The sequence below is a fragment of the Gymnogyps californianus genome, chromosome 1 (assembly GCF_018139145.2).
Source record: "Gymnogyps californianus isolate 813 chromosome 1, ASM1813914v2, whole genome shotgun sequence".
Lineage (NCBI taxonomy): Eukaryota > Metazoa > Chordata > Aves > Accipitriformes > Cathartidae > Gymnogyps > Gymnogyps californianus.
Genome location: NC_059471.1, coordinates 216,366,829 through 216,390,023, shown reverse-complemented (window position 1 = coordinate 216,390,023; position 23,195 = coordinate 216,366,829). Strand labels below are relative to the sequence as shown.

Genomic DNA, 23,195 nt, shown 5'->3' with positions numbered 1-23,195 from the left:
ATAAACCTTAGTGATAAGATAATACAAATTACTAACCTATTCCATTTATCTTAGTCTCTTAGATGTTTTTATTCCTTTTTATCCAGAGGTTTTTTTTAATACCAAGGCAATCTTGAAATTGCTTACAAGAGTAATTATGAATTTCTGAACATGTCATTTTTTTTTTTCCTAGCTCTGAAAATATTAGAAATAATTTTACTTCAGACATCATGAGGAAAATAGCAGCATGATTGTATCTTTCACTTCTTCATGCTGTGGATGCATCTTAATGTAAGAAAATCCATCAATATCTTACAAAAAAAAAAATCCACCAGAAAACAAGATAACTCCCAAGAGGCCCCCCCTCCAATTGCAATTCAGAAGTGTGCTTTGATAAATCGGCTCCTGAAACCATAGTTTGGTATTTTGTTACCGATGTCCTCTGGCAGTGTCCAGCCTCATCTAGCGCTGCCAGCCACCCTCAGACCCTCAGCTGAAACTTTTCTGCTGGCACTATCATCGTCTCTGCTTGATTTGCTCCTTTTTGGTAGTTTTCCTTGATGGGGTATCATAAATCTCATTTATAGAGCTTGTGTAGAGTGAAAAAGTTTTTCTCATCTCCTGCATGCCATCCTTGAGGGGGTCAGTTGCTGGTGAAAAAGTAGAAGAGGCCATCTTCTGGCCCACTTTCTTACCTTGTCCAGTTTGCAAGCTGCATTACCATTCACAATTTATTTAATTTTATAAAATGATGTCCTGCTTCTTTCCATTTGCCATGCTTATGTTCGAAGATGAATATTTAGCCAAGCTAAGTCAGATATGGAGAAGCCTCTTGCATCAGTGTCCCAGATCCCACCATGCTGCAGAGCTGCACAACTTTGTGCTCTTTCTTGCATGATATTTCATCTACTGGTAAGGCAGGGCTTGGTTTTTATCCCTATGGAAATGAAGAGAACATGATCTTCCTCATCTCTAGTACAAGTTTCAGTTCCCCCAGCAGTGATGGTCAGCACTAGCTGGATGCTGGCCCCAGTTCTTTCTCTGACTTGCTTTGGGAGGAATACATCTTCCACCTCCTCACCCACCTTCCTAGCCATATCACAAAACTTTTTAGATCTTTTGTAGCCTTCAGGGGGAGGATTATATCTGCCCTCCACATTTGGTTGCAGGATCCTTCTGGTTTTTCCCATTTTGCCCTTAATAAATACTTCCATATTTCTTGCTTTTTTGTGTCTTCATAATTTATCACAGTCTTGATCTGAGAATAACATCTGAGGAGGTTCAGGTAGCCCGGAGCAGGAGATTAGCTGTGACTGTGGTTTTACCCAAGCCATCTGTGGTACTCAGCCTTGGATGAATGGCTTTTTGCTTGTGAACCTGTATATGTCTACAAGCAGACAGAGGAATAAAATATTTGTCAGAATTATTCCTCCCATAAATATTAGACAGAAAAGCTAAGTTGTATGCAGGAAATACAATGATAAAAGCTATTGCTCTCATGTAGCTCAGAAGACCCTGAGTGTACCTGTGCTTCCACTCCCTCATCTGTTAGTTTGTATTATTTCTATGGGCATTATCCTTTTGAGCCTGGAACTACTAGGGTAGATCTTTGTCTGTGTGTCTTCTGATTTTATTTTTTTAGCAGTTTGGAAATGCTTCTGTTAATGCTTTGAAATTGTTTTGGGAGCTGAACAAAGAGAAGATTAGTCAAATATTCATTGTCTTTCATACTCCTTGTTACATTAAAAACAAACAAAAAAAAACCCCGCAGAAGTATCTAGGTCTAGTCTTGGTCCCACTAAATTCGCTGGTAGATTTGTAGTTAAGTGTTTTTACAAAAATGCTGAGCCTTTTGAAAATTTTGTCCCCTGTTGTTTACATATGCTATTCCCTCCCTGCCAGCGCTCTTTCTGTGTTTTGATTCACATACAATCCTGGTATCATGTGGAAGCCTTATACACGGGTAAGAATGCAAAAAGTTGTAGGCTTCAAAAAGAAACTGCTTTTTAACAAAGTGCCAATTAAAAATTTTCACAGAGTATTTTGTAGAAACCCTTTACTTTTTTGAGAATGAACATGTAAAATCTTCACTGTATGTTGTAATTTTTGAGATCAAGGTATGAGGAAGAAGGGTTTTTTTATATATATATGCATATATAGAAATGGCTAAATACCTAGATATATACACACACATACAAATAGGTGTGAAGTAATAGGGTGGGGGGAAAAAAAAAAAGCCTCTTTGCCTAAAACAGGTATATTTGCTTTCCAGCTGTAGCTTTTGATGTAACTAAAAAGTCCAAATCCCTGCCTGCATTTCTTATGTCACTTAGCCATAGCTGCACTATCAGCTCTACTTTAATTTGGGCATTATGAACATTACTTCCAACATTCCCTGAAAATGTATTTGTTTGCTACTAGAATATTTATTTTGGAGTAAAAATACATTGTCTAGAATATTTCTTTAGTTCTTAGAGTAAGATAGCATTTCGCAGCTCCTAAAGGGTGAGACCTGTTTGCGTAAGAAACTCCAGAATTGGGAGTGAGCAGTCATTTTTGAGGTTTTTTGTTTGTTTGGTTTTTTTGAGTCCTATATTCAGGACCAAAGCTGCGCTTCAGGAGAAAACACTTTTTTTTTTTATGGGGGCATTGGGAAGATGGCATCCAGCCTGTTCTTCCTCTAATGAGCTGATGGTCAGGGGGGTGGATCGTTACTGCTCTGATGCTGTGATTCCATGGGAGGCCAGGCTGAAGAAGCACGCCCGGCTGGAGGAGACCACCGAACCAGGCGCCGGTCCCGTTCCCGTCCTGGCACCCGCGGTGTGCTGAGCTGTTTGGGAGTCGGTGCAGGGGAGAAGGAGGAATGGGGACCACAAGTGCAGAAGACAAGACTAGCAGTAGAATTACCTGAAGCTTAGTAGTAAAAGGACTTGCAGTGAAGGACCTAAGTGGAAAAAAAATTACAAGTAGTGAATCCAGAGGTCATCTGTCAGGTTTGAATAGGCAGATTCCAATCTGGTAATTGCTCTTTTTATTTTGTCTTAATTTTGGGTTTTTTTGGTGGTTTGGGGGGTTTTTTTGTGGGTTTTTTTGTTTGTTTTTGGTTTGGTTTTTTTTTAAGTCTTGATTGATGAAGCAGCTCTATTTACATGGGCCGTAGACCATGTGTGTTTTGGTCTTTTTCTTAACGATTTTTTAAAAAATCCAGGTTTGTCTTAAAATTAGTTTTTTCTACCATAGTAAACCCTTACAGCTTAAATTTCAGGGAAAACTGCTTTGGCCTTTTTTTTTTGTTTGTTTTTTTTATTGACTCCGGTTAAGTAAGAGCAGACATGAGGCTATTTCCCCATCATTAAAAAAAATACTGCTCACTATGTGTTACAGATTAAGGTTTCATAAAAACAAACAGGACTTCCTTTAATTTTAGTTTATAGGAGCTGAATTTATGCATGTGTGGTCATATTCTGCATAATGTAGATTCATGCCTCCATCTCTCCTTTGGAGTGTGTCTGAGCTGGGCTCGGACTCTATGTCACCAGCGGTAATAACACTTGTGCTTCTACCACAGTTACCTTGTCAGTATTTCAGTGCCCGAATACATTTTACCTTCTGCATGTAAATATATTGCTTCCTCCACCTATAAATTGAGGCTGTGAAAGCAGAATGTGGCAGATGTCTAATAGTGCTCAATAGCATAAAGAAAGAAGTGAAAAATAGTCGTTGCCGGAGACTGCCTGTTGAGTTTGGAAAGGCAGATTACAGTTAACAAAGCTGACATTCGGTTAGGGGAATGGGGGAACCCAATTTTTACAGGAGGACTTTAGACATTTTACTGACAGGTGGTTAGGACACGGGTTTTATGTCCCATTTCAAAACAGTCGTGCGTTTCCGTAGCACCTTGTTAAAGCACTGATTCAGTACTAGCTTAAATTAAACCATACCGGTTGCTACAGTTGTCAACATGGACTTTGCTGTGTTGTCTCACTCGATAATGAACTGAACCTCATCTCCTTAAGTCGTTGAAATTTAGTGGGATCATACTACATGGTGATAAATGTACCAGAAGATGTCTGTATTTTCTCACATATAAATAATTTTTATGTAATTTTTAGTGGTCAGAAGTTGCTACACAATGAGGTCTGTTACAAGAAAAATGTAATTTCTGTTGGAAATTGAGTTCTTTAGCCTCTTCATCCCTGGGCATGTGTATCAGAGTTAAATAAAGGTAGAATATCAGGTAAGCGTGAATAGCTGTGTTACCTTGCAGATAGATGTGATATCTTGCAGATAGTAGCAAGATAATTAAATGCAATTATATATGTATATTAAATATATAATACATATAGTATTTCTTGTTTTCTGCAGTGCAATAATGTTTTTCTTCTTTCAAAATTTCCTTTTGAAATCTCTTAACCTCTATTGTATGTGTTACTCCTCTAGACCCAAAATTATAAAAAAGGAGAATCTCTTCTGAGTGGCTTTAGATGCTTGCACTCATGAATGAAGAACAATTAATAAAATATTCCAAGAAGAGTGCATAGGAAGTCAATTATATACTTTTCTGTTGTTTGTCTCTGAAATCTGGCTTACCTTACAATTCACAAGACAGAATGAGGAGGGAAAAAAGTGGATGAAACAAGAGTTCTGTCCTTTCCTGACTTTTTCAGTCAATCTTCCAGACAATCTGCCTTGATCTTGTCACCATGACTTCTGTATTTATCTGACACCAGACCAACGCACTTGGAAGACAAGGGAAAGTCCTTCAATCCCTAGTCCAGGTTTTCTTCTCGTTTCATTGCAGAGCCATATCTTGTTTAATAATCTGAAACCTCAACAGGGTGTCGTGTACTCTGTATTATGAGGGATGAATAAACATTTTATTAGATCTTTTTGCCTGTTTATGATCGGTCATGTTTTGTTCTGCAGAATTTTTTTTTTCTTTTTTCCTCTTTAAGGACAGAGAAAAGTTGTTACTCTTCTACCATTTCTGAATTAATCTAATTTTAACAATTCTTTGCTAATCTCAATTTCATGCAAATACTAGTGACATTACTTCTGCAAGTAGTTGGTATGTCTCTCCACGTTTAGAAAATTAAGCACTAATTCTCACTGTGGGCTAGAACAGTCTGTATTGCATGACAAATAAGCTTTAAGCATGCAGTAAAAAAAAAACACTTCACAAATTCAGAGAAGAGCTTTGCTTTCTAGCACTCAAAATGTTGGGCAGTACACAAAAGATTGTGTAAAATTGACATGTTTTAGCAACTCCCAAAATGTAAGGGAGGTTTTTTTTGCCATTATTGTAAAAGTACTTGGCAGCTTATATTTTCCTGAAGCATTCTATTGATTGGGATGAAACCACTTTTCTATAAAGTACTTTTAAGTGCTTGCTTTCACTTGCATACTTTCTCACCCACAACAAAATGGTCATGTTAAAATAATAGTATTCCTTTATAAAATGTATGGGTTGTAGATTCTCCAAGCACTGTACAGAGAGCCCTCAGCCTCCTTGCAACCATCACCGATGCCCTGAAAAAGGAAAAGAAAAGGAAAGAAATGTTTTTCTGAGGTTACACAAGCAGTTGAACTGAGGGCACAACTCATGCTCCTGCACCCCAGGACTGTGCTTACTCCATTTTAGGGTCGTGTTGCTTGAGATGCAGTAAGGGCACTATGTTGGACTTCATTGATAGTGAATGCCCTTGAGCCAGCAGCTTTTTGCGTTAGAGCCCTAATTCTCTTCCGCTTAAAACTATAAACAAACAAAAAGTGGTGAATATCAGGATAGTCCTGATGACTGATAACATTTACATCTCTGGAAGTTATAATAACAAGTAGCAAAAGTGTAGCTTGTTTGTTATTGTGCCTTCTACCACTCACGCTCTCCGAGAATGGAAAAATTCCTGAAATACGGCTTATTGGATGTTAATTGTTGTCTGTGGTCTTTTTCTTACCTTCTTATCTCTTGAATATATATTACTTTAAATCTCGCAGGTATTCTTCCTTCCACTAATTGTCCGTATTGCATTTGTGCAGCACTGAACACAGCTGAATCCTAATCGATGTGTAAGGTTGAGCTGCTCTATTTGTGATACAGCAGTAAACAATAAGAAAAACCAACACGGTAATTAATAGTTTCTCTAGTGGTGGATCACAGTGGGACATTCTCATCCATTTCTACCCAGCCCTTACAGTGGTAATATTTGATTTTCAAGTGATTGACTTCTTATTATTTAGATTGAAATTACAGTCCTAATTTCTACTCACCCTTGATAGTTGTTTAAGCAGCTGAAGTGTCAGAGCAGAGCGTAAGTCATAGCTGTGACAATTTTGCCATTTTTATGTTTGTTTGGGAAGGTGAAGAGAAGAAGAGGGAGAAGGAGAAATGGGAAGGGAGAGGCTAGAGGAGGCATCAGTATTGGTTTGCTTTGGTAAACTCAGAGCATGGATTCACTGTCCTTGTCTTCAGTGTGCTTCTCAGCACTTTTTCTTTTCTTCAGGCTGGAAAATTGTGCTTTTTGCTGCCTGGATTTCTCTGTCTTAAGAACAATAAGGCTAATGGTAGGAAATTCGCTGAGCAGAGAAACTGCAGTCTGTCTTTCTGCACAAGTCAGTTGAACCAGTTCGGCATTCTGGTTTCTGTCTCAGCAGTATTTAAATTTACTTGTTAGCTGGTTTTTTTTCCCTGCTGATTAGATATTTTGTTTTGTTTTATACCTTGAGTTTCATTTAACTTCGGTTTCTTACACTGTTTAGCTGTTACCAACACACAAATGAGAGGCAGTTCTGCAAGAAGACTTCTTGAAGCTTTCTGCATTGATCTGTGTAATCCCTATATAAATTGTCATCTTGATTGTGAAAGAAAAAAGTTGGCAAGGCTTATTTAGGGCTTTTTTTCTTGGTTATGTACATACAGCATCACAGCAGCTGACTGAAAGTGGCTGAAATTTTTGACTCAAATAATGGTTTTTGTCATATGCCACAAGAAACAAAGTAGTTCTCTGGAGGCACTTTGTAACATACAGGTGGTACAAAAAGGGCAGGGAGTTTTCTCCTAATCTCTTCTAATTCATGCGTGACAGACTTCAATTAATTGTTGTCAGAATGATGAGGTTTACAGTCCTTAAAGGAATCCAGAGTCTCAGCTACCTTAGCGGTATAACTGCGGATGTTTTCAGAGTTAATACAAACATCTAAACTTTTTTGGATTTTTGCTAAGCGATTGGCTTCACTGATAACTTGTGGCAATGAGTTCTGCAGGTTAATTATGCATTTAATTGGTTTCAAATTTGTTGCTTTTCAATTTCACTGTTCACTGAATATCTCCTCTGTCTTGTATTATGAGAAGGAGTAAATAAGAGAGCCTGACTCACCTTCTCTGAACATCTAATTATTTTGTATGCCTCTATCATGTACCCTTCTATGTACACAAAGCACTTGTGATGGTTTTGATCTGTATGTATCTCCAGCTTCTCTCTTCTCTGAAGCTTTTGGCTGTAGTGACCAGAGCTCTGGGGGGATCTGGGAGTTTATTTGGTCTATGTCAAATAATGCAATCTCAGTGTGGTGCTGTCTTCTCTTTCCCCTTTTCTTCATAAATCTCTTTCTGTTTTTATTTGGCTATTGTTAATGCATGGGACAAGTTTTTATTGGCTTGCCTGTGGGAATATAAAGTCTTTCTCGGGGGGTTTACAATCAGAACAAAAATGCTTCACATGGCTGGTGCAGGCTTTTGCTTCCAAGCTGTATCATTTTCCATTCGTCCTTCCTGGATCCTGCCTGTCTTCAGGCTGCCTGATCCTTGTACCTTAAATAGCTTCTTGTGGTGTTCTACATGGTCTTCATGAATTAAGATGATCTCCAGTTGCGATCATCTCAATGTATGCCTTTTTCTAGATGACTGAAGTAATCTAAATTGGAAACTGAAACCTGGGACATTGACCACATAATCTTCTCTGGTTTGATCTTTTTGGCCATTTCTATGCAGTAATTTTTATTAAACCTTTGAGCATTTCATAGGATTTGATGGTTATTTGCTTTTCATTTTTCTTTCTGTGTAAGATATTGTTGAATTATTTTTTAATATCCCATTAGTCAACTGTTTTATTCTTTCCTATTGTGAGAAAAAATTATCGTAAAATGTAGAACCATGTTTTTGTAAAAGCCAGTCTCTGCCCTGCTATGTTAATCACTCTAAATGTTGTGTCAACGAATTTACATGACAGGGATGTCAGAGCAAGGAATAGAAATGTTAGTATCAGACCCTTTCTTAAATGTATTTCCTGCCTCCAATTAGTAAATGATATTTATAAGTTTGGGGTTTTTTTAGTTGCTCAGTCCCAAATTACTAGCACACTCAGATATATATCATCTGAACTGGGCAGGGTTTTTAAAAAAAAATTTAAATTATTTTCATTTGTTTTTCCAGCATGGTCTTTACAAAAATCAAGTGTAAATCAAGTCTCCCTTACTGTCTTGTATTGTCTGCTTTTTCCATCAGTTTTATATCTTTTCTGTGCTTAGAATATTATTTATTTCTATTAGAATAATACAAACGCCAGCAGAGCTTGAAGTATAATTATGTTAAACACTGCACAGATGTGTAGTGAGTTCCAGGCTCTGCCCTAGAGACTCTGCAATCAAATGAGAAGAGAAATAAAAGTGCAATGAATGGAAGTTGGACACAGAAATTCAATGACACGTGTTATAGGATTATATAAAAGGAAGATGCTCACCAATAATCAATACATAAATCAATCCCAGCTCCTTTCAGAGGTGCTCTACTCAAGGCAGTAATTCTCTTGTGGGTTTATTTCAGAATAAGTTGCTAAAACTTTAAAGAAAATGCTGAAAGACCAGCATTGTAATTTGGTAATTAAAATACAAAGAGCATTAAATCTTGCTGTATCCCCACACAAGCTTCCTGCTATTTCCCCCCGCTTTCCCAAGGCTTTGCTTTCTGGTTTTGCTGGATGTTATTTTGTATTTAATAATTTAAACGGTTATAGTAACTTTTCTTATCACATAGGATTTTCACACTTAGTTAAATGCTTTAGAGATACGATGAAAAGAACTATGTAACTGTCCTATTATTTACTTGAATTGAGTTTTCCAAGTGCTGCAAAGAATGAAACAGAAGAGCTAAAAAGCAATGACCTATTCCATGGGATAACTTTTGTATAGCCTTGATATGTATATATAACATACCAGTTAGCTATAAATATTTTCTTTACCATGTCAATTTTTTGTGTATCTTCTTGGGAGAAGGTCTTTTGTGAAAGCTGTAGCGTTCCCAAAACTGACCAAAACGATACTCCCTTGGCAATGCTGAGGTTAAATACCTAAATATTTTGCTGTTAATTCATATGCTCCATTTGAAACATCAGCTTGTTGCTGAGTTACAACTTCTGTCTTAAATTACCTACTATTTGCAGTTCTTTTTTTGTCAGGCTGATTAGGAAAATCTCTCTGTTTTGGAATAATGGTAAACAGTATGGCCGCATTGTTTGAAAGAGAGTTTTGCTGGTTTGTTTCTTACTAAAAAGAAGAGTTCAATTTAACAAGATCTAATTTCCAAAAAAATACAGATTATCTATTGTCTTAAAGATATTTTTAAGTAGTGCCTTCTTGAACATCCAAAAATGAAGGTACTGCTTATATTGTGTCTTTCGAATTGAGAAACACCTGATGTAGTTACAAGTGATTCAATTTTGCGTCTTAAGCAGAAATCAATAACTTGAATAGCTGAGAAGAAATAAATGTACTCTAATTTTGTATTCAGAAGTGGATTTACATACTTGGACATCATCATTTTTTGCCTTTAGTGGAAATTGGTTACCAGGATAACAGATTGAGCAGCCAGTTCCAATGATTCGACTTCTGTTGGAAGGAAATTGTATCAATTCATGTATAGTTTTGATCATTTGATACAAGAAGTAGGATGTTCGCAGATGGAAAATAACATTGGAGAATGTGTGGTCCCTGATGCTGCTAGACCGCTAATAAACAGCAGATACAGTAAGTTTTCTATGAGATTTCAGACGAGATTGACTTTGAAGTGGGCTTCAATGCGATGTTGAGTTTTCATTGCTTATATTAGTGCAGCATCTATAAGAATTATTTCACTGTTTACCTTCAGTCTACTGAATCTTCAGTACAAGGCAAAAGAAATAAGTTGTGGCTTTTAAAAATATAATATCAAAGTGTTGACAAAAGATGCTGGATTCCTGAAACAAGAATAAAAGTTCCTAGATGGAAAGCTTAGAAGATTTCAAAATTTTCTCTAGTCGGAATATTTAGATATTAGGCAACTGAGGTGCAAATTTCTTCTTACTGACTTGTTTTTGGACTTCAGTGGTGATCTGGAGTGAGAATACCTTCTGGAAGGGTGGTGGTTCCTTATGTTTTCCTTTGGTTTACATGATGCATTGTTTTAAAGTACATCAAATATTGGCTCACAGTGCTTACTAATACCTCTTCTTTATCTTTCTGTTGTTCATTTCATCCAGGAATTTCAAAGTACTTCTGTAGAATCCTTAGATCAATTCTGAACACAGTAAAAAAAAAAGGACACAAATATTTATGGCTTACTACAATAGCGATATCGCGACAAAGATGGAAGTAGAAAGTAGTCCTGAATCTGTTTACTGGCAGTTGTTTTTCCTGAACTTTACAGGATAATAGTTCTCTTGCTCCATTTTTATATAGAGAAATCCACTTTGGCTCATACGGAGCAGTCTGTGCTTCTTGAAGATTAGTGGAAAACTTTACATATTTGACACATGACTGAAACATCAGAAGCTGTCAGAAATGGTTATAGACATTATTTCAATTGCTACAAATACCTGGCAGCAGTACAGATAGTCTTTAAAATGTTTGATCTTTTTGGACTGTGTTAGTTAAATGAAAAGCACGTATACAGTTTCAGAAATAAGTCATGCCTTTCTTTTATTCCCATTGACATGCATATATGTAATACAGATTTGTTTAGCATCTCTCTTTTCTTTGAACTATGATTGGATGGACACATGAGGCTTTTCTGCGTATTGCTAATGAATATAATAGTCATGAATATATTTTAATTTTTATTTTCAAGAAAATAAAATCTTTAGAATCTGTTGATTTCAAACTGAACAAACCAGATGGTTCACCCAGTGAGGAGCAGAGTTTGGTGATAAGTGCAGCTTTTCTTTAGTACTCATATTGCTCATTTCGTAGCAGCTTGGTACAATTGTGTGATCTTTCTGCCCCTTGTTTTGGGGATAGGATCATAAAATAGATCAGGCTGGAAGGAACCCGGAGTCCTCTCAAGTGATCAGTGACTCAGTACTTACCTACTGCTGTTACTGCTTCTTCTCCTTGAACCCCGTCTCTGGACAGAGTCTGGGAGACCTTGCTGATGAAGAAGGCACAGTAGAGGTTGTTCAGCCTCCATGCTTGGAGGTTTTCAAAACCCAACTGGATACGGCCTTGAGGTACCAGGTCTGGCCTCTTAGTTGACCCTGTTTCGAGCAGGAACTTACATGACCTCCTGAGGTCCCTTTGAGTACCTCAGCTATACGTGTCTACTCTCCCTAAATCATCCACCTCCTTCAGCAGGTGTCCCACATTTTCCTTGTTCAGCTTTTTACTTCGAACATGGTAATAGAAGCTCTTCTTGTTGAGACAAGAACATCAACGCGCTTCTGTCTTGATGGAGAGTAATGTTCCTCTGGATTTCAGTTGCATATTTCTGTGGCTTACATTAGAAACTGGAATCTGTAACTCTCGTTTGACACAGTGTACATTGGTCGTCTTCTCCTTTGGACTATAACTAGATTTAGTAAATGAAGCTTAATGTCACATGTTCTGTGGAGGCTAGATCCTAACTTGTTCGTAAATTCAATTTTTAAATTTTCTCCATTAGCCTCCTCTCAATGTGATCTTTATCTGCACTACTCATTCTTTTAGGACTTCATTATTTTTAGAAAATGTACTGTAGCACATTTACTGGTGATTACAAAAGCTTGTTTTAATTACAGTTGTCAAAGAATACTTTTTATGATGCATTATTGTTGCTGCTGTTTCTAATTCATAGCTATTCTCTACCTTTACAAGTGGAAATTAACATAGTTTTTTTAAAGTGATGTGTCTGGATCATTTTTTTCTGGTTAGGAATGATTTTGTGACTAGTGATAGCTTCAAAAAGAAATTATTTGAGGGGGAAGGGAGAAGCATATGTTCCTAAGAATATCCATAAGTTAGTCCTGTTGCCCGTTCAGAATGATATGTGTATTTAGATGTTGAAATAGAAGGTTAAAATTTAAAACTGTTGCAATCCAACATATATTAAATGTGGAGATTGAGAATCATTTTTAATGGGACACTATATGCAGTGAATGAAGATCGTAGTTTTGCTGACCATAATAACGTATACAAGTAACGAACCTTTTTCATCTGATTTTATCAACATGCAAACGTGAATGCACGGGGCTATATGTGATGGGTGAATGTAGTCCACTGCAAAAGGGTTTCTGGGCAGAGCAATTTAGTGGACATCAAATGTTGAACAACTGTTTTACAACGTGACAGTCATAGTCTGTACCTGAGTGACGTTACCGTCAACGAGCTCATAAATTCACACCCTGCTTTAACCTACAGATATGCTCATCCAGCAAACCGCAACTTGCAAAACAAATGGAAAATCTCCAGCGACATAATGGTGAAAGATCATTTTTTGAGATCTGCTCTCTCGTAGTGCTGATGCATCACATTCATCCTGACCTGCCAGCAGTTCTCCTGCGAGATGGTCGTGCTTCTGGAGCTGCTGAAGGCCAGCCCTCTGCCACTGCTTTCTTTTGCCTATTAATCCGTTAACCTTTTCTTCAAAGTACGTGGGCCTGCCCGAAGGCCTGTAGATACTTCATGTGACCTTTCCCATGAGAAAAGCCCCCATTGCTCTAGTTAGCATTTCATTTGGCAAATCCCCCTTAGTCTTGTTAAACCCGTTGTGACAGGGTGCTCTTTCAGCCCCCAGACCTGATGCCTGGTCTCACTCGCAGCCTTGAATGTGGCTCGGGAGACTTGGTCCCTTGGTTGTCCGCTTACCCCGTCCTCTCACGTTCTTGATGGGGTGATGAGGAAACGACCGTGAAGCAGCTTGGCAAGACCTAGGCAGAGCACTTTCAGATGGCTGATGATGACGTATAAATTTAGTGTAAAACTGGATTCTTATTTTGAGGCGGATTATTTTTCTCTGCCAGAAGAATGCAAACTGGAGCCATCTCAGCGGTGTTCTGCTGTAAACTCGATGGATGTTAATGAATTTGGAGCTCAGAGTCTGTACCAAGGGGCAGCTGTAAACCTGGGACTGCTGAGAGCTTCAAGAGCTGATTTTGAAATCTGCCTACAAACTTCTCCTCCTAAACTACCTGATAATGATTTATCCCCTGCAACTCCTTAAAGAATAGCAATTCTAGACTGCACGCACCTCGAAGCTTGCTGTATCCAACTAACTGGATTCCTTTATTTATTTTTTAAAGATAATTATTAAACATACGTTTTCAATCCGCTGATTATTTGCTCTGTTCTACCTTACAAAGTACATAAAATTAATGTGTATCTGTTGTATCCTGCATGAAAAGGGTTTGGCTTCATCACGGGACTGCTCTGCAAGTGTCCCTGCAGCCATGTACGAGGCAATGCGCGGGAATTTTTTGTAGACATCCATTTCTCCGGTGATGGAAACTCATACCAGTGTTGTGCTAAATCCAGGCACTACTTTTGAAAATGAAACTCAGGTTGGCCTTTAAATCTCGGTCCAACTTGCTAGCAATTCTGAAGAACTTGTATTTAATATTAGTGATCTGTTTTTTGATTTTAATTTTGGGTGGCCTTGGGAAGATGGGCTGCTTCTCAAAGGTGACCTTCTGAAGCTGTTTTCTAAATAACACCCAAGCAAATGCTTTGTTTATTAGAGTTACTTTGTGAAGAAGCAATGAACCTGTTCCAATATCTCATTTACAACTAAAGTGCAGCATTCAGCTAATTGAATACATGGCTACTGTTAATTATTTTGTTACAGCTAATTGATATTCACTGGGATCATGTTGCTGCGGCCCCATAAATATAATATTACCTTACAGGTTTTTATTTCTGCAGTGAATTCTCTTCTGTTGGCATATTTATATTGTCTCCTGTATAAATGAATATTTTTTTATTATTATTTTTAAACTTTGCTGTGTCTGCGTTACTGTACAAATGTACCGGGGTGGTAGCTATATGGAAGAAACTTTTTTTCTGAGTTTCTTACTGGCCTACCGAATCTTCCAGTTACTTTCATAATATAGGGAACCAAACCTTTGGATAAATATATTATTTAGTATTCTTATAATCTGATATTTCTACTTTATCAGTGATACAAAAGCTTTGATAGGATCAGGGCAATAAGCAGCATGACTATAATTCGCTTCTTGGCCCCCATATCTTCAGTGCAGTAAAATCTGGCTGTTTTGATGGCTAATTATCTTGGGGGGCAGGGAATCAAACCCAAAAATCAACCCAAAAAACTAACAAACTTTCCAGGGCAAAAACTTGCATTCAGATGGGTATCCTTGGAACAAATGTTATTTGCATTCCCCTGCTCATATTGTCTTTCGTATATATAAATTTAGTGATCAGATACTGTTAAACAAATCCATTTCTCTTCTTTTGAATGGTATTTGATCAGCAAGCAAGACACAGATGAAAAGAATTTAAACTCAGCTGGACCTGGAGGAGAGGATGGGTTTCATCTCCTCCATCATTAGTATGCCCTTGACCTGTTGTGTTTTTACACCCTGAAAATTTCTGCCCTTATGAATTGTCAGTAATGGGGCAAGTGAATTAAATGATGATGCTCTTGCATGGGTTTTATTATATCTTATTGGCTTTCCAAAGTCAGTTTTGCTGCTTGCTTTCAGGTCATCGATAAAATCATGTGAAACACTATTGAATTGTAAGAACTGAAACTTAACCAAATTCTCATGGGCAGTATGGAACATTAATTTTATGTTTTCTTTGTCACTGGCCTATTTAACTCCACTTGCACAAAAGGAATATTCTTGAGTTCGCAAATATTTCAGGGATCGTGAGGTGGTTAGACATAAAATATTTGTGTATGGGTAACTATGATAATGCATTGAAGTATTGTATTAAATATTGGGGAGGGGATGGGTTTGGGGAGGCACAACCTGCAATGAATTTTCAGCTGTTTCTATAACCACCAGGTTTGGGAGGTCATACAGGGATTTTCTAGAAAAAGCAAAACCATGATCAATACAAAGCATGGTAGTTAGGCTGTGGAATATTTAGTGTAATCAGCTTTGGAAACACCTGTAATCGGTGAATAAAGGCTGATTTAAATGGTGGTGGACAGGGCTGTAGCATGTGCTCCACGGCACTATACTGAAGATGGGGTGTTTGGCAAAGGGCAAGGTTTGGTTCATCCAAGTAGAATTAAAATTTGGCTGTGTGTTTTTTGGATGAGCAGGGGTATTTCTGGTGAAGTTGCATTGAAAAAAAACCAACTTCCAAGTAGTTTTCCGCATTGTTCTAGATTACAGATAAGCCTGACATGGATGCATTTTTTTGCATTCTTTCTGTTGACCATTATATAAGAAATATAATTTGACTTTTTGATTTTTTTACATGCTTCAGGATATAGAAAAAAAGGTAAGTAGTTCAGTAAGGAACAACCAAAAATCCAAAGTTTTTATTTTATTCTTTGGCTAATTGCCCCCCCAAAAAAGAAAAGCTAATCTTGTCAAAGAGAATTACATCCTGTATCTATACAAGTATAGCACAAGATGTGCTGTAAGTTTTCTGACGTGCTTCTATGAGCGTGACCTGGAGATACCATCTTTAGTAGTAAGAGTACAACAGTTTACCATTTTACATGATACTGCTAAAATAAGAGCTTTTTGCAGTTGGCTTTGTAGTATCAGTACCTGGGTGAAAATAATATGTTAGAGGTTGTCGTGGTTTAACCCCAGCCGGCAGCTAAGCACCACGCAGCCACTCGCTCACTGCCCCCCCACCCCTGGGATGGGGGAGAGAATCAGGAAAAAAAAAAACTCGTGAGTTGAGATAAAGACAGTTTAATAGGACAGAAAGGAATGAAAAACAATGATAATGATAATAATAATAATATGACAATAGCAATACTAAAAGAATTAAACTATACAAAGTAAGTGGTGCACAATGCAATTGCTCACCACTCGTTGACCGATGCCCAGTTAGTTCCCGAGCAGCGATCCCCCCTCCCAGTTAACTCCCCCCAGTTTATATACTGGGCATGACATCATATGGTGTGGAATATCCCTTTGGCCAGTTTGGGTCAGCTGTCCTGGCTGTGTCCCCTCCCAGCTTCTTGTGCCCCTCCAGCCTTCTTGCTGGCTGGGCATGAGAAGCTGAAAAATCCTTGACTTAGTATAAACACTACTTAGCAACAACTAAAAACATCAGTGTGTTATCAACATTCTTCTCCTACTAAATCCAAAACACAGCACTATACCAGCTACTAGGAAGAAAATTAACTCTGTCCTAGCCGAAACCAGGACGGAGGTAAATGACTAATGTTGAATAGGCAGTTGTGGTAATGACCACTGATAGTTAATTATTGGTCACTAAAGATGTTTTATTATTAAAACATAAGCCTGGAATGAATTTGCGCTGGTAATTTGGGCATTAAATCCTCCATAGCTTGTTGAAACTCACCTGTCTAGTATTTCCTCTGGAGGACTTATAGCTTTGTATGTATCCTGTGTGCATGTGTGCTCTTCTAATGTATTTTGTAATTCTTAATGAGTTCCCTTAATGCTAGATATTGGTACATACTACAGACGAAAAGCCAAAAAAATGTCAACTTGCTCAGTAGTGCTGCAAGCAGTGTCTCTTAAAGGAATACTCAAGTCATATTAGTATTCAAAAGATAGATATTCAAAATTATTCTGTATTATTTTAAGTTACTGGACATGGGAGTGATCTTGCAGTAAAGAGTTTCAGCTTACTTAGTTGGATACTTCAACCAATCTAGGAATTTCCGGAGGAATGATTACTAATTAAAGAGGACAGCAGAGTTTTAGATGTACTTTTTAGATCTGCTTTTGCAAATATGTAAGCATTTGGTTCTTTCTATACATTCATGTGTTTAGAATTAACCACATGCTAAATGCATTCCTGAATGGGGGTTTTAAAGAAAAAACAGCTACTTCAAAAAAATTTTTTTTTACCACTGCCTACAAATGTGTGGATGCAAGTTCAGCTTTTCTCGTGTCAAAATGTCCACTTAGTTAACAAATAAAGTTAAATGTTCAGGCTCTGCCTGTATTTTTTTCGGTAGCTTGAGCAAGTTTCCCTAAGTTCAGAAGTGATCTGCAAAGTTAATTTAAAAAAAAAAAAAAAAAAAAAAAAGTCTCAACATGGTATGCTTGGTTCAGTCTTTGTGACATTTCCAAATACATTTGGACAAACTATGGCACAGCTGTTGAGGAGGGAAGGAAAAAACCCGGTACAATAGACAATCTCTTTACATTTTCAATGCAGCAATCATCATCTTATTAATGTACTGTTTGGCAAAAGCTAATAGACTGCAGTTCTCAATCGCTGTATATTCCTTACTGGTACAATTTATAGTAGATGTTTTGCTTTGCAAGTGAGGCTCTTTCTTGATCCAGTTTTATCTTTCTATTTCTTTTTTTAGGCCAAGCAGCTGGAAGAGAAAGACAGAGAACTGAAGAAGCATGATGCCTACTACAAAGAGCAGCTGGCTCGACTGGAAGAAAGGGTAAGCCTTCTTTCCCTTTTAATGAAGAGTTTTCTGTTCGTTTCTGCTACTGACTTTCTGGTTATGTTTTACTGTTAAACAAGATGACTTTTCTAAGGAGATAAAGATTAAAACTGTGGCCAGAGGGCTTTTATGGTATTAATTGCTACTGTTTCTGGCTTAATATTGACAAGACGGAGGCTTTAATGTTGAGAATATAGTTTTCTTTACTAAGTTCTCACATTTGCAATGAGATTTCATCTGTCACAGTAATTACATACAGAGAAATAATCCGAACGAGGTTACTTTTATACCAGCACTGATGAAGAGCCAGTGTAAGTGAATGAGTATCACCAAGTAGTCTTAAACTTGCATGTGAAGTGTGCAGATACATACTGAATTTCTGCTTTCGTTGCGGTCCACAGTTGCTTTCGTTGGGTGGAGTTGGTGGTTCCTCCAAAAGCCACTAGTACATGGAGAGTTTAATGTTAATTGCAAGTTGTTTGTGCCATGTTCAAAAAGCACGTCTGTGTCTTTTTTTCACAGTAGCCTTGAAACTAAACTGTACAGAACAGTTTGGTAAGCTGTGTAACATGCTTACAATGTTTTAACATATTGCTGTTAACATTCTTATTCTTTATAGGGTATTATTTTATAGGATGTTAATTTCAAATAATTACTGCTGTCATCATTTTCTAGATCCCAGGTTGGTTGTAACCTTCAGCCTGAATACATTTGCCTCCTTTCGCCCTCTGCCTTCTTCCTGAGCCTACCTATTGTTGATTAATTTGGATTTTTTTAGTTAGTTTTGAAAACGATATTAACAAGATACATATTCATTTATGCAGCTTAGGAGGATAGAAGAAAACCCCTTGTTTTTATGGATTAGGAAGAAGAGCATGTTGCATGAATTATCAGTGTGTATAATTGGTCTTAATGAATATTTTAAATAGAGGGCATATCAGATACTGTCTCAGTGTTTTGTCCTGCCTTTTTGAAGATGACATTAATGAAGTCATGTTCTTGGCAATGAAAAATAATATGAAAGGATGAGGGTAAATTAGTTTAATGATTCTAAAACGTTGCATTATTTAAACAGTTAAAAATTAAGATCCTTCACAAAAAAACCCCCACAGAATACCTTCCTTATTCTCAAATAACTGGCTGGTGTTAGAGGAAAAAGCATCTGCAGTATCTCATCCAAAATGGCTTCTTATGGGGTGGTTGTACCTCTGCTTTTAGTTATCAGCCTTCCATTTTATCATTATGGTGCAAGTAGTACTGGAGTCATTCATGGTGAAGGATGAGTGATAAACCATGATTCTTTGTTTGAAAGCTTTTCTTTTACCTTTTTAAGGTGCTATGCAGCAAATAAGATTTTATTCTTAGTTATTTTTAACGTTAAAGTAGGTCGTCGATACAGTGCCTTCGCTTGCTCCTGTTAAGTGAAGACTTCCAATGTGGAATCGTGTTTTAACATGCATGTGAATGTATCATTGTTGTGTGCAAATGAGATAATGAACTTTAAATAACTGTATTTGAGTACTACTGAAGTGTCGTACCCCAAGCGATGTGAAATAGGTGAGCTCTGCCATCTCTTGCTTTCTCTTCTTGGACTTGGAAGTCTCCAGGACTACAGCAGGCAGTTCTGAACTGACTGTCTTATGCCGTGGATGATGTTTGGTCTGGCTTCAGAGTGGAGCTCTCGTGATATTAAGGCTTGTCTTTTCATTCTGACTTTTTATTTGTAAGTTAAGGAACCTTTGCTTTGCCAAGTTGTCATCTGGTTTGTTTTCAAAGTACATGTGCATATCTCTTCTACACAAAAAAGAGTTGTTCGAGCTCTGAAAGGAGGTGAACTCTGTGCTCCAAATCTGACTTTGAACTTTTTCAGAGATGTGGAGATTACAGAATGAAAACCTGCAAAAGCAGAGAGGTCATGTCTCCTGCAATCCCAGCTTCACTGAGGCTGGTGCCTGCAGCCGTTATTAAGGTCATTTGTGAGATTCTGTATTGGTGATTTTTGAGCGTTGGGATGGAAATAGAGCTTTAAGAAAAAAGGAAGGTCTGGAAAGGCCTAATGTTCTGGAAATTACAGAGCACAGTAATAGGCTGCTTATTTGTTCCTAAACTTGTCCTGATTTCAGTGAAAGGTACACAAAGTCAGAGTATGGGCTGTTCAGCAGAGAAAAGATCAGAACGGGAGGTGAGGTGGGAGCGGAGTAAGTGGAGCTCGGAGAAGTAATGTCAGTATGAAGAAATGTGCAATATGAGTCTGTCACCTGTGACAAAGAATGCTAATTACTTTCTCAGATCATTCTTACATCAAATAAGCACACTTTAAAAATACTTCAGTTATGCGTATGTGGTATTTCTGTCTGTTGCATCATTGAGTGTCAGAGCTCATCTGTATGATTAATTGGCTTTTTGATTACTTAGCTTTTTCAATTAGAAGCTTTGTATTTGTGTTCTTCAGTGCTGCTGAAAAAACAATGCAGACATTGATAATGAAGGGAGACGACAACAGAACAGATTAGTGTCAGCACAGTGTGCTCCTTATGGAGAAAATTATTCTACATATTCAGTGCCAGATGAAGTCTGTCAATTATAAAATATTTCAGTGACTGAGTTGAAGATGCTCAACCTTTTCAGGGGATTAATACAGGACAAAATAACTGTGCACCAGTGACAGCTGTGATACTAAAACATAAACAATTCTATTCTCCAGGGCAATATCTGTTCATAAATTTGGTTTATGTGCTAAAAACCTTTTGATACTTTCCAAAAACCCAGTGATTCCCCTAACAGCTGCCAGTGTTTCTAGGTCAAAGATAGTACATAAGCAATGAGTTATTACATGCTCCACAGCAGCAAAGCGAAATGAGATAGTTTAACAAAGGAGTTAAAGAATAACCTTCTCATACTCTATATCTGACTAGGATGTAAAGCTGTTATTTAAGAGTTCACACATTAAGCTTTGAGAAAAATTTGTCTGTGTTTTTCATTGTCTGCTTACAGGCTAATGGTGCTTCTTGACTACAGCAAAAAACCCCAGAGATAGCGGTATTCAAATCAATGACATATGTGTACCCTATACTATAATAAGGTGGCGTTAGTAGTATTTTAAAACATTTGATTTTTCTTTTAAAATAGCAGAGCAAGAAAAAGGAAAACTAACATCTTGGGCAGACTGAGCAGCTTGCTACCTCGAAGAACAATCCTATGGCCTCTTTCTCTAACATTCTCTCATGTGTGTATCGACATACACAGTGTCGCGCACTTCTGTCCTGTTGTATTCATCATTGTTCTGTTCAGTTCCTCCACGTCCATCATCCTTCCATTGTGCCGCTGGTTTCACTGTCAATTCCAAGTCCCGGTGGCTACAGACTTTGTAACCATCTTTGCATCTCTAACGTCGCTGTGATGTGTAGGTTCCGGTCAACATCAACAGTTCATTTTGTCTACACAGCAGCTGGCACCCTGTCGTTCCTTCACCCCCTTGCTTTTGCTTTAGAATATTTTTGCTAGGAAGGAAACATGCCTAGATCCTCTCCTGCTGCTACTTATAGTTTTGGCGTCTTACAGACGCTCACAACGAGGTGTGCCTGTGCATGCTTCTGTCGCTTTGAGAACTCTCCTTGGTTCAAATTTTCTTCAGCAAATTCAACTATTTTCATGTTACACTGCTTCATAATACTATTATGCATCATTACGAGAATCATGCCCCTAGTCATAGGAGCAGAAGGAAATTAATTTTAATACACTGCTGTATGACACAACTACTTAGTTTATCAGTGTGAATGAGCAAGATATGTATCCCCATATTAATCAGGATATTTCTCACTTGAGCTAAGTTTCTATGCTTGTGAGTTTCCTAGAAATACTTTCAGTAAGTATTGAGTAGTATGCATGTGAATATGCATAACAGTGTAAGGTAATAAAATTATTCTGTTAGCATTTGGAGGTTTCAGCATTATGTTAGAATACGCTACAGATTTAGGAGTCAACAAGTTACTGCCCTGATAGTTCTTCCTTGCCGATTCTATAATTTCTGTGCATGTCCTTGCTGACTTTAGTGGCCTTTGTGCAGGGAGACTCCTGCACCGTACAGGGCTTACTGCCAGATCAGAGCCTGAGAATATAGACATAAGTTCTGGAAATGTGATCCTCTTATCTGCATCCATTTTTTCATGACTTAAGTTTTGAGGAAGGATTTGCAAATTGTAGGTTCGACACTTAATTTGGGGATTCTACTTACCATGTAGGCTGTCAAGGAGCATTAACCTTAAGGTAAGATGAGCACACAGAGCACAAAGCTGTGAGCTGATGGCACATACTATACCAGGTGTTAAATAGTATTATCCATCCTGCTTGCTACAGTAAATAGGATTTTGCTATTATGATGTGTCAGGATTTTCAGAGAAATCAAATTTACTAGACACTAAACTGCCATCCTCACTGCTGAGCAGCTTTATTCTGGGATCTTGCGTTCATACTAATCCTGTTGGTAGGAAATGCTTATACCAATTGTGTGGGGAAATTATAATTTAATGATCTCTTCCTTTTTCCTATTCAAGGCTTAGAATGGACCAACATGCTTTGCAGTGATAGCCCCAGTGCTCAGAAAAGGAGATGATATACAGTTCAGCTTCACAGCCAAGTATTGGCTTTTTGTAGGTGTTTATAATGAACATAAGTGCTAAGATGCAAACAATGCGAGTTCCACATTTGTTCAGATGCTTCAGAGTCTTGTTTACCTTTTCAAATCTCAACAACTAAATAATCAGAATCTGTTTGCTATGTTTTTTGTAAACTGTAGTTTGCAAGATGTAGATAACAGAGGGGGACTATTATAAAGCAGTATAATAACTACAAACATTTTTATTCCCTACAATGTATTTTAGCAGTTTAAAGATTTTTGTTTCTATTTGTTTTAAGTTATCAGTCTGTTTACTTTCATCGATCTTGCATGACTGTATCAGCAAGAATTTCATAACCAGAGGATGATTCTGCTCTCACCTCTTGTGTTTAGAAGTTTGTATTCGCTAGAGCAAACATGTTTACTCTCCACACATTTGTACTGCATTCTATCATGTCTTTCAAAATCAAATAGCAGTGATGCAAGTACAGTGTTTTAAGACTTGAGGCTGGATCCGGCAAAGTAGGAAATGGTTTTGGCTGATGATACTATGTGCTGAGCACTTAGGGGAGATGCGGGGAAAGCTCAGCAAACCTATTGTCGTTGTTCCCATGAAGAAATGGAATTAGCTCTAGCACAGCTGACAGACTTGCTGAGTTGTACTTGTTGATTAAGTGCAATGTGTGCTTTCTTTGTTGGACGCACGTAATACCGGTAGGTTTTCCCAAATTGTCCATTGCAATACAAAATACCGCTCCAATAGCTTTCTGTTCTAAACATAATGTGTGGCAACAG

General features: G+C 37.7%; 1 protein-coding gene across 3 annotated transcripts in view; it reads left to right on the top strand.

Annotated features, from left to right (window-relative positions):
* The window catches only part of CHCHD3 (coiled-coil-helix-coiled-coil-helix domain containing 3), a 164,271-nt gene that overhangs the window by 88,326 nt on the left and 52,750 nt on the right, over positions 1 to 23,195 (top strand). For 2 of the 3 annotated variants that reach the window (XM_050895241.1, XM_050895240.1), the window contains exon 5: positions 17,699 to 17,782. In XM_050895241.1, the coding sequence (XP_050751198.1) occupies positions 17,699 to 17,782 (84 nt within the window). Of the gene's footprint in view, positions 1 to 15,654; positions 15,670 to 17,698; positions 17,783 to 23,195 lie in introns of all 3 variants that reach the window. The other variant, XM_050895243.1, reaches the window with a different exon arrangement.